Source organism: Sapajus apella, unplaced genomic scaffold (genome assembly GCF_009761245.1).
Source record: "Sapajus apella isolate SASKATOON/1434 unplaced genomic scaffold, GSC_monkey_1.0 scaffold19, whole genome shotgun sequence".
Lineage (NCBI taxonomy): Eukaryota > Metazoa > Chordata > Mammalia > Primates > Cebidae > Sapajus > Sapajus apella.
Genome location: NW_022436959.1, coordinates 882,285 through 895,060, shown reverse-complemented (window position 1 = coordinate 895,060; position 12,776 = coordinate 882,285). Strand labels below are relative to the sequence as shown.

The 12,776-nt window shown below is 40.6% G+C and overlaps 1 protein-coding gene across 10 annotated transcripts in view; it reads right to left on the bottom strand.

Moving 5' to 3' along the window:
* ELMO1 (engulfment and cell motility 1) overlaps positions 1–12,776 on the bottom strand; it is a 569,594-nt gene that overhangs the window by 371,502 nt on the left and 185,316 nt on the right. For all 10 annotated transcript variants that reach the window (XR_004271412.1, XR_004271414.1, XM_032286647.1 and 7 more), the window contains one exon: positions 9,990–10,159. Coding sequence is in view for 8 of the 10 variants with exons in the window: in XM_032286647.1 (XP_032142538.1) it covers positions 9,990–10,159 (170 nt within the window). In the remaining 2 variants the exon portion in view is untranslated. The remainder of the gene's footprint in view (positions 1–9,989; positions 10,160–12,776) is intronic.

Sequence of the window (12,776 nt, the reverse complement as noted above, 5' to 3'; positions counted from 1 at the left end):
CGTGTGTGAGTATGTGTGTGCGTGTGTATGTGTGTCAATATACCCATTTTGTTAGAGAAACGTGATCAGAAGAGAAATTACTCTGCAAAGGCTGATGTTTCACAGTGGCCAGAAACCTCTCACCTCAGCCCAAGAAATGGCATTTTTTTTTTTCACCAGCAGAAGATAATCTCTTCTTCAAATGGGCTGTGTGACCCTTCTCATTTCCATTACCAGAGTGAAGAACAAAGACACAGAGAGAAAGTGAAAGGGATGAGGAGGGGCAGATCCTGTGTAGGGAATTTTCTGTCACACAATCTCTGACAAAGCCCAAGAAGGTTGGCGTCTTTGGCCTTTGTGATGCAAATTTCTAGCAGGGCCTTCAAGAGCTATTCCAGTTGGAACTCCCTAAGTAATGCAGAGTGCACTGCAGGCTCCAAGAAAACAGCAGAAGGCGTTGGGAAGACGCCGCAGCCTTCACAGCTGGGGCTGACTGCAGAGACCACAGGAGCAGCTTCTTTCTGGCTGGGTCTGTGGCCTCTGAGGAGGTAAAGTGGAAAACATGCATGGTGTCAGCTGGCCTTGGCTGCAAGGCAGTGAGTAGATGAATCCTTTTGGCCTGGCCTGGACCTCCCAGAACAGCCAAAGCTTCTAAGAGACACCAAGTTCTCAAAGGCAATGGCATAAGTTAGAGCTGATCATCTGTGTCCTTGGAGGTTAAAAAAATTACTTTCAAAAAAAGAAATTCATTCTTTGTGTAAAGACAAAATTCCAGAAAAGGTCACACACAATGAAAAAGTGTCATATACATCTTTGTGTTGTCCTCCATGCACCTCCTCTTACCCCTCACATGCCTATCCCAGTGTCAGGAGTATGGTTCAGCACTCTATAATGGGCACTTTGCTAAATGAATAAAACAAACAAATCCATCTCAAGTGCGGGTGCTAGGGAGTATCAAAGCAAAGACATCATCCAACGTGTATAACTCAAGTCATACCTCAATTTTCACAACACCCAGAAAATGAAAACAGCTCTGGTTCAGGCAAGGAGAAAACAATATTGAACAACAAAAGGTTAATATGAAATGGAGGGAACCAGTTTCAAGACTGTTCTTATGTTAATGCAACAATGACGACAATTTATATGTATATGTAATATACATATACACAGCACTAGACTTTCCATCTGTGTCATATGTATGACAGAGTGGGGAGGGGACTAATAATTCACACAATGAATGTTTCTTTTTAAGACAATTACCTAAGAGCTTTACATGTCACTAAAAGAGCTATGGGATTCCGTCCAGCGTTACTAATACAGCCAGATTTTGGAGAAATGATCTCAATGAAAAACATAAAAGAGTACTTATAAATTCCCCAGATTAGTAAGAACTCCACAAATACCACTGTTATTTTTCTGAGGAAAACTAGAAAACCAGTCCAGTGGTGACCAAGGTACGGAAAATAGACATACTCTCACAAGAATGGTAAAGTATAAATTAGTACGCAAGCTATTCGGCTATTCCTATTTTAAAACTTTTTTAAAACTTTTTAATTTAAAAAGCTTTAAAATGTATATATTCTCTGAGTCAGGAATTATATTCCAATAAAATAAATTAAATATTCACGAAGACTTTGCTAAAAGAAAAGCTAATTTTAAAATTTTCAGAAAGCCAGCCCTGGTAGTTCACACCAATAATCCCAGCACTTTGGGAGGCCAAGGCAGGAGCAGCACTTGAGACTAGGAGTTGAACATCAGCCTGGCCACAGAGAAAGACCTTGTCTCTACAAAAAATACTTTAAAATTAGCCAGGCGTGGCAGCACCTGTAGTCCCTAGCTACTCAGGAGGCTGAGGCAGGAGGACTGCTTAAGCCCTGGAGGTCAAGCCGGCAGTGAGCTATGACTGTGCCACTGCACTCCAGCCTGGGCAACACAGCAAGACTCTGGCTCATAATAAAGAATAAAAATTCAGAAGAAAACCCTGAAAACAATATAAATGTCCTATAACAGGGAAATGGTTCATCATACTATGCACATTCATCAAAATATTATATCGTATATCAATTGCACATAATACGCTGCAAAGCTGCAAAAATGAAATAGTATACAGGGAACAAAAATAACAGGGAAGAATATTTAATCACATGGAAACATTGTTAGGTACAAAAAGCAGGTTATAAAAACACAAGTATTATAATTCTACTTTGACAAAGCCTGTGCATATGTGTATCTAAAATAATATGTATAAAAGGGAATTCCTCAAGATATTAAAAATGGTTGTCTGAGGAAAGGCAGACTACAAATGATCCTTATTTTTTTTCTTCTGCTTATTTATATACTTTTCAAACAACAGATATAATTTTTCATAAAAGAAAGTTAATTTAAAAAAACTTTCCAAGTTCGTTATAAACACATGAATATAACTTTTTTGGCTGTTGATTCTTCTGCCCAGGGTGGTGTTACAGCTTACTCATACTCCAGCGGCATAATTTTCCTGTCACATTGCCAAGTGGGAAGGAAACTGTAAGTACCCTGCCCTTTCATTCTTGGAAATGTTTCCCTTGTTTTTCTGCCCCTAGTGATGACTGATTAACAGTGGAAGGACACAGAAGTAGGCTGTCTAATTGTCTGTGCACATAGAGGCATAGACAAAGAACACGGTGTTTTATTAAAACTCAAAGAAGAGGAATATTTTTTATGACACTGGACTTGGAGTTGTGGACACAATTTTTCTTCTTTCAAATGAAATAAAATATACATTTCTGAGAAATGTTTTGATATCCATCTTTTTGATATTTGTTTCTGGAAACACTGTCCATTCCTCCTCAATATTCCTTATGTTGCTCAGGCTGGGGCAATATGTTTCCCCACAATTGTACTTGCATCTACACCTATGTTTCAAGCAGAAATTAGGAATGAAATTTCAAAATTCCATTAAGGATACAGCAATTAAACTCAGATTTTAAAGACTGTGCTCATGCTCTGTCAAAATGACACTTCTTGTTGTTCTTCTGTTGCTGACTTAGCCCCATGGCCCCACCCAGTACCAGCTAGAGAGAGACCTTTTAAAAGCCCAGCCTTGTGGTGAGAAAATCTCTCAGCATTTGCTTGCCTGTAAAAGATTTTATTTCTCCTTTGTCTATAAAGATCTCAAAATAATAAGAGCTTTTTATGACAAACCCACAGCCAGTATCATACCGAATGGGCAAAAGCTGGAAGCATTCCCTTTAAAAACTGGCACAAGACAAGGATGCCTCTCTCACCACTCGTATTCAACATAGTATTAGAAGTTCTGGTCAGGGCAATCAGGCAAGAGAAAGAAATAGGGTATTCAAATAGGAAGAAGAGAAGTCAAATTGTCTCTGTTTGCAGACAACATAATTGTATATTTAGAAAACCTCATTATCTCAATCCAAAATTTCCTTAAGCTGATAAACAAGTACAGCAAAGTCTCAGGATACAAAATCAATGTGCAAAAGTCGCAAGCATTCCTAGACACCAATAACAGACAACAGATAGCCAAATCATGAGTGAACTCCCATTCGCAATTGCTACAAAGAGAATAAATACCTAGGAACATAACTAACAACGGACGTGAAGGACCTCTTCAAGGAGAACTACAAACCACTGCTCAAGGAAATAAGAGAGGACACCAACAGATGGAAAAACATTCCATGCTCATAGATAAGAAGAATCAATATCGTTAAAATGACCTTACTGCCCAAAGTAATTTATAAATTCAGTGCTATCCCCATCAAGCTACCATTGGCTTTCTTCACAGAATTAGAAAAAAATACTTTAAATTTCATATGGAATCAAAGAAGAGCCCATATAGCAAAGACAATCAATCCTAAGCAAAAAGAACAAAGCTGGAGGCATCACACCACCTGACTTCAAACTATACTATAAGGCTACAGCAACCAAAACAGCATGGTACTGGTACCAAAACAGATATACAGACCAATGGAACAGAACATAGATCTCTGAAATAATGCCACACATCTACAACAATCTAATCTTTGACAAACCTGACAAAAACAAGCAATGGGGAAAAGATTCCCTATTAATAAATGGTGTTGGGAAAACTGGCTAGCCATATGCAGAAAGCTGAAACTGGGCACTTTCCTTACATCTTATACAAAAAATAACTCAAGATGGATTAAAGTTGTAAATGTAAGACCTAAAACCATAAAAACCCTAGAAGAAAACCTAGGAATACCATTCAGGTCATATGCATGGGCAAAGACTTCAATTAATGACTAAAACACTAAAAGCAATGACAACAAAAGCCAAAATTGTCAAATGGGATCTAATTAAACTGAAGAGCTTCTGCACAGCAAAAGAAACTATCATCAGAGTAAACAGGCAACTTACAGAATGGGAGAAAATTTTTGCAGTCTATCCATCTGACAAAGGGCTCATATCCAGAATCTATAGAGAACTTAAACAAATTTGCAAGAAAAAAAACAAACAACTCCGTCATAAAGTGGGTAAAGAATATGAACACTTTTCAAAATAAGACATTTATGCAGCCAACAAATATATGAAAAAAAGCTCATCATTGCTGGTTATTACAGAAATGCAAATCAAAATCACAATGAGATACCATCTCACGCCAGTTAGAATGGCGATCATTAAAAAGTCAGGAAACAACAGATGCTGGAGAGGCTGTGGAAAAATAAGAATGCTTTTACACTACTGGTGGGAGTGTAAATTAATTCAACCATTGTGGAAGACAGTGTAGTGATTCCTCAAGGATCTAGAACCAGAAATACCATTTGACCCAGCAATCCCATTACTGGGTATATACTCAAAGAATTATAAATCATTATACTATAAAGATACATGCACATGTATGTTTACTGTGGCACTATTCACAATAGCAAAGACTTGGAACCAACCCAAATGCCCATCAGTGAAAGACTGGATAAAGAAAATGTGGCACATATACATCATAGAGTACTATAAAGCAATAAAAAAGGATGGGTTCATGTCCTTTGCAGGGACAGGGATGAAGCTGAAAACCATCATTCTCAGCAAACTAACACAGCAACAGAAAACCAAACACTGCATGTTCTCACTCATAAGGGGAGTTGAACAATGAGAATACATGGACACAGGGAGAGGAACATCACACACCAGGGCCTGTTGTGCGGGTGGAGACCTAGGGGAGGTATAGCATTAGAAGAAATACCTAATGTAGATGACAGGTTGATGGATGCAGCAAACCAGCATGGCACGTGTATACCTATGTAACAAACCCACACGTCTGCACATGTATCCCAGAACTTACATAGTATAATAAAAAATAAAAATTTTAAAGCCCAGTGTTGGGTAATGAGGAGCAGGCAAGTCATCTCTGAATGTCATTATTGTTAAAGTAAGGAGAAAAATTCCAGCAACATTTTTCAATGTTTACAAAACGTTTCCACAGGTCCTGCTTAGGAAACTGCCACCTTCTCCAACTGGAATCTTGCTCAGGAGTCATGACTAAATGCCTTCCAAATTGCAGGATCTATTTAATTTGTGTGGTTTCTATCCCAAAGGTTTCTTGTTAATTAATTAAAGTCTTGCTCTAAGTTTAACAGAGAAGCCAGGATTTCTTATAAGAAAAATGGCTTTCTCTTTTCTTTTTAATCTTGACAAAAGATCTGAAAAATGTGCTGTGGATTAAAGATGCCAACTCTGAGTGTGTGATGCAGACCAGCAGAAAGAAGACAGGAGGCTTTGCAACTCCAGTCCCTCCTTCCTCCATCCACCAAAGTAGCGTGACTTTGAACTCACATAAAACAGGAAAGGAGACACTAAAGGTGACCCAGAGAGACATCATTCCTTCCCACAAATACAGTGTGATAGGAAAGTGTAAGAGATAAATGCAGATGAGAATTCACCCAACATCTGGCCTTAAGCTCTGTTTATCTGCCTGAAACCTGGCTGCATGTATCAAACTGGATGGCTTACTGACTATTATAAATACAGTCATGTGTTGCGCATCATTCGGTGATTTTGTTGTGTGACCATCATCGAGTGTACTTACACACACACACATGGCATAGCACACCTAAACTATGTGGCACAGCTTATTGCTTCTAGGCTACAAACCTGTACAACATGTTACTTTGCTGAGTACTCTAGGCAATGGTAACACAATAGCAAATATTTGTGTATCTAAAGATATCTAAACAGAGAAAAGGTATGGTAAAATTACGACATAAAATATAAAAAATGGTACACCTGTATAGGGCAGCTCCATTTTAATCTTATGAGACCACCGTTATATTTGTGATCCATCATTGATTGAAATGTTGTTAAAATATTAATAAGCATGACACTCCCTTTTTTAAGAAAGGCATTCAGTTGCTTTAGTTCACCTAAAGTACATTCAGTACTGATATTCTTTCACATTGCATAATACATGTGCAACATGGAGATATAATTCAGACCTGCTGTGCCCCATCTTGGTTCTGAGGGATGGCGAATCTTTGGGGCTGTTCTAGAGGTAGAGCTGTGTCATAAAGCAAGGCCACAGCACTGAGAAAAAGCAGGAATGTTGACAAGGCACGTACATAGCAGCAGTTCTTACTCTTTTTCTTTTAAAGCAAGAATGGTTGTGTCCCTTTCATAAGCATTACGAGCTGAAATGTGACTTCTCAAAATTCACAGCTTTAAGCTTTAACCCCCAGTACCTCAGAATGAGACAGTATTTGGGGATAAGCCCTCTCAAGGGGTGATTACTTTAAAATAAGGCCACTAGGTGACCCTAATCCAATCTGATTTTTGTCTTTTTAAGAGGAGAAGATTTCAACATAAAAAGAAAAACCAGGATAAGGACAGGGAGAGAAGGCAGCCATCCACAATCCAGTGACCTCAGCAAAAACCAGCCCTGCCAACACCTTGATCATGGACTTCCAGCTTCCAGAACTCTGAAGAAAAATAAAGTTTCTGTTGTTTAAGCCACTCAGTCTGAGGTATTTTGTGACGGCAGCTCTAGCAAACTAAAGCAAAGAGAACCTGGAAAACAAAGGCTCCCAGTAGGCAGTTTCATCATCAAAATCCATAACTGCCAGCCTCTGGAGGTGAGGGGCTCTGCCACAGCCCCCTGTTCAGGGTGCAGATCCCACGGGCCCTTGCTTTGGTGTCTTTACCATGGTAACCGTAATTACAATTGCAAGTCTAATAATTTCAGTAGTATTTGCACAATATCATTCTGAATGTGCCAGAGCTCGAACCCTGTATACATAGGCATCTGTGGCAGAACCAACTCATCAGCAGGTGACATTACACCTGGCTCTGATGCATTGCCCTCGACATATCAATGGCTGGAACTTAGCTTAATCAATAAACAGGTGTAAGATTTTTACATTTTTATTTAACATGTTAGTGTTGCCAAGGCAGCCTTCCCCAGGCCCCGCTCTCCCACCAGAAGCAGTGGTGGGCCCATAGTATAAGCTACCATGTCTGGCAGGTACATGAAGTCATCCAGTTATGACTGAAGGTGTTTCTAGTCACAACTTGTCCTCCTCCTCTGCTCCCTAGAAATAGGGAATAGGAGCCTGACATGTTGCAGGCTAGCTTCCCGCCTGGAGCTTCCCTCACAGATAGGACCCTCTGTATCCATTTCCTTTGTCAAGCTCCTTGGATCCCTAAACTTATTCACCTTCCCTCTTGCTGATTCAAGCTCCTACTCCAGCTTACAGTAACCACACTGGATTCTGACAATATCCAGGGTTTACGTTTCCCTGTCCCACTCCAAGTTGAGGTATGCCTAAACTTTCATAAACAGAGGTTTCATCATCCTTGAAAAAATATATGAGGACTGTCTACAGTTGACCCTTTCCCGATCACCCAGGCTTGTTTGTCAGTTTTCTCTGACTTAATGTTCTTCCCATTGTTTGGTTCCAGGAATTTTCTCTACTTGTCTGTGAGTTAAGATCCCCAACTCCAAACTCTAAAGAATATCCTGTCTTTGAATAAGAAAAAAATGTTTTTCACTACTACCAACTACAGAGGCCAGATGATGCCAAATGTAGGAGGGAGGATGGAAGTGGGGAGAAGGAAGGAAGGAAGAAAGGAAGGAAGGAAGGAAGGAAGGAAGGAAGGGAGGGAGGGAGGGAGGGAGGGAGGGGAGGGGAGGGGAGGAAGGGAGGTGAGGAAGGGAGAGAGGGGAAGGAAAGGGAAGGGAAGGAGAGGGAAGGGAAGGGAGGATGAAGGGAAGGAAGCAAGAAGGGGAAGGAGGAGGAAGGGAAGGGAGAAAGAAGGGAAGGGAGAAAGAAGGGAAGGGAGAAAGAAGGGAAGGGAGAAAGAAGGGAAGGGAGAAGGAAGGAAGGGAAGGCAAGGGAAGGGAAAGGAGGAGGAAGGAAAAGTAAGGGAGGAGGAAGGGAGGGAGAGAGCAAGGGAAAGGAGAGGGAGGGAAGGAGGGAAAAGAGAGAAAGGGGAGAGGAGGGGAGGGGAGGAGAGGGAAGGGGAGGAGCCTAGAAAAATCTTTAACATGCAGAATTATCAATTCATTCTTTGTATCACTAGGTACTGTTTAAACAACCTGGTTTTAAGCCTCCATTCTCAATGATATTTACTCTTTCATAATAAATGCCTGTCCTGACACTGTACATTATTAACTTAGCATATTAATATGCAATTAACTGATTCAGCAATTTAACATGCTTTAAATTATATGCTCTACTGGTCTATGTCAATAGCACCTGACCACATGGCAGGGGGCAGCCTCCTGCTTATCCTACCAGGCATTCAGCATTCAGTGGTTAAAGGAGTTGTCCCTCCACCAACATAAGAGCTAGCCCTGCCTGGTTCCTGACGCTCCACAGTCACACCAGAGAATCCAAGTCTTGGCTGAGAAGGGGAGCTCCCCAGGAGAAGTGACATTCCTTCCTCCCTCATGATGGAACTCCAACTCCCTCCAGGACAGTTCACAGTCACCTCCTCTGTGAGGCTCTTTGAGATATAATGGGTCCCACCCGGGCATGATGGCTTATACCTGTAATCCCAGCACTTTGGGAGGCAGAGGCAGGCAGATCACTTGAGGTCAGGAGTTCGAGACCAGCCTGGCCAATATGGTGATATCTCGTCTCTACTAAAAATACAAAAATTAGCCAGGTGTGGTGGCACATACCTGAAATCCCAGCTACTCAGGAGGCTGAGGCAGGAGGATCACTTGAACCCAGGAAGCAGAGGTTGCAATGAATGGAGATTGCACCACCATATTCCAGCCTGGGCGGCAAGGATTCCATCTCCAATTAAAAAAAAAAAACATTAAAAAAAAAAAAGAGGGAGCTAATGGGTCTGCCCTCTAGACTCCTGGCTCTCAGGAGGCATTATGCACAATGGAATTCTGCCTATATAATAGTCTCCATCAATTTGCAGAAGGCAAGGCTCACAAGAAAAAATTTTCCCATGTTCAACTCTTGTACACAGTAGGTAGTAAATACCTGTTAACTACATTTAATTTCAAGTAATTAATGACAGGTATTTAATCATTCAAGTGTTAATTTTTAAATTTTTAAAATTACTTCAGAGATGATATCTTGATCTGGTTTTATACTTTGAAACACAACTTGAACTAGCTTGAGCTGTCAATATAAAAAGAAACATAATTAGGTAATCTAATTTTTTAATGGATTAAGAGAGGAAAAATTTTTCTTAGGGATAGGCAAGGAAGATGTGGGATTAATGTTTTGTCAACTTATAATTTCAGTGTTGGCAAGACCCTCTGAGATAACGACATGATTTTTTTCCACATAAATCTGAAATTTCTAGCATTTGATGGATTTCTATTTTGTCTCAGACACCAGGTAGTTGGTGGGCAAAGGATGGAGAAGTCCTGAAATTACAAATTACAAACCCACTGCCTCGTCACTATCTTAGAACTATTTTTTCCTGAGTCTAACCAACGCTCTGGTCTTTAAAACAGAGTTTGCAAGTGTAAGGATTGTGACGATATTCAAAACATTGAGACAAATAAGACAGCTGTGAAAGTTAGGAAAAAAGTCGCTTACTCAGTGCCACTCTCCACCATCTGCGTGAGGAGGGAGATGCCATCCAGGTTTATAAACTCCTGGGCAAACGTGACATCCCTGGAGAGGCTGGCCAAGTCCTTCAGGGCTTCCAGCTTGGCGTCCATACTCGAGGACTGGATTCTTTCATGCAGCTGCTGGGCGTTCTGAGCCTTACAGGGCAAAAGCAAAGGGAAGAGTGTTGACAAAAGAAACCACAACAGCAAAACAGATTCATGTTTCAATGAGAAACAGAGATACAATGGCCAAAAGTACAAGACTATCTGCATATTACAGAGTGGGCATTTCAAGAACAGACTTCAAGGCTTCCAACCCAAACACTCCACCTTCAGAGCGAGGTCCACTCATGTCACGATGGGAAGCAGCTGCATTCTTCTCACAGGGGTTTGGTTTCCATTTCAAGGAAAAGCAAGAGCACAAGAATATTAAAGCCCTAGAAACTGAACAGGATGTGGCAGAAAGGAGGGAGGAAATGGGAAGTATTTATTCTTTAAGTAAAATTATTATGTAAAAGCAACTGAAAGCTATTTGCTTAGTTAAGCAATTACGCAAATTTATACAGCATGCTCACCCGTTCGGTCAATATCTGAGTAATAACTGCCTACACATGTTCAGAAGCTTCATTAGCCACCCAAATGAGCTTTCTAGGTTACTGCAAATCTTCCAGCACTCCACAACGATGCTTGTAAATTTCAATTTTCAACAACATGTGTTTCACATGCATTGGCTACTTGTGTGAATTTAAAACTAAATATAATTAGGAAACTAAATTAACAGCTATGCCTAGAATGACTTTTAAGGCATTTGCACTTGGCTTCTATACTCAGGACAGAGAGGAATAGAAATATATGAGAGAAGCTGAACTTCCGGATAATAATTTGTAGTCCAGATGTCTTACTCACCCAGTCAACGTTTACATATCCACCTTTCAGTTGAGGCAGGCAGTAAGAAAAATAAAGGACTAAAATGTTCTGCCTGTGTTTTTGCTTAATAGAGATAACTGAATATCTGTTGTGGTTTTATTTAACTCAAAATCACTGTGGTTCAAGCACTCTGCCATAATCATATTCTCCTTCTCAGGTACTTGCTTTCTGTCTCTTTTTCTTTTCCTTTTCTTTTTTCTTTTTTTCTTTTGAGACAGAGTCTCACTCTGTTGCCCAAGCAGGAGTGCAGTGGCGCAATCTTGGCTCATTGCAATCTCTGTCTCCAGGGTACAACCAATTCTCCTGTCTCCGCCTCATGAGCAGCTGGAATTACAGGTATGTGTCACTATGCCCGGCTAATTTTTTTTTTTTTTTTTTAAGTAGAAACGGGTTTCATGATGTTGGCCAGCCTGGTCTCAAACTCCTGACCTCAGGTGATCCACCTGCCTCGGCTTCCCAAAGTGCTGGGATTATAAGCGTGAGCTACCGCACCAGGCCCTTGCTTTCTCTTTTGAAACTGTGTTATATTAGAGAGAGAGAGAAGATGGGATGTTGACCCCACTAATGAGGTATCTCTCTCCTCTTTGAGGAACCCACTGCGAACTATCACAAGGTTAAGGTTGCAGAGTGGAGACAGTAGAGCCACATCAGTATTGAAGGCAAAACCGATGCTGGCTACAAACTCCGCCTAGAATAGAGGAGGGACTCACCCAGGTACGGAGAACAGAAGGACTGGAGCCCAGCGGGTACACAGCCACAGAGCCTGCCCTCCACTGTCACCCGGAAGCAGCCCTCAAGAACAGAAAAGGATTCAGCAGGGAACTGATGCAATTCTTTAAGACCCGAGACAGGGATGGAACACGTGCCTCCATCAATTGGTCAGAGATGTGCTCAGCTCTCCCATTTAATTAAAACCAAAAACAGATGCTTTGCATCAGAAATTAGAAAAGAATGAGAAGAGTGGGGAGGAAAACGAGAAGCCTCCCTACTTATCTACTCACTGATCTACAGATAACCAACACATCACTCTAATACTAAAAGGGAGAGTGAAGATCTGGGTGAGAATTATTTATCTCTTAAAATTGTTCAAGGATATACTACTTTCCAAAATTTTCAAATGGATATACAACATTTACATGAACATGTAATAGTTAACCCAAGCAAATCATTTCAAATTGCTTAAAAAGTGTATTTTTTCTCCAAGAAGGATGTCTGCATTTACTATATAGATTATGACAATAATGAGTACCCAAAAACTATTTCATTGCCATTATTAATGCTAATTAATAGTGTTTGTTACAGTTGATACCAACATAAAAAATAGCCAATATAAAAACCTAGCACTTTTTATGAGCCACTGTTCTAAACACCGTCATAAAGTAATTCATTAAATCTGCACAATAGTCCCAACCAGGTAGGTCCTATCACAGTTTTCATTTGACAGTGGAAACTGAAGTTCAGGGAAGTTAAGTAACTTACCCAAGGTCACACAGCTTATCTGTGCTGAAGCTGAAATAGAACCTGGGCAGCTGGACTCCAGAAAATACACTGTAAACAGTGGATCTCAAATTGTTGTCTGCATAAGAATCACCAGGATGGCTTCTTAAAACACAGACCATGGGTGACCCCCAGAGTTTCTGGTTCTCAAGTCCTGGGGTGGGGTCCCAAAAATTGTGGGTTGAACAAGTCCCCAGGTGCTGCTGCTAGTGGCCCGGGAATCACACGCTGAGGACCACCACTGTAAATCACTCAGGATGCTGCATCTCTCCGTGATGATGGAATGGGCAGCTCTGGTTGCGTTTTTCTTTCCTTTTTTTTTTTTTTTTTTTTTTTTTTTGAGATGGAG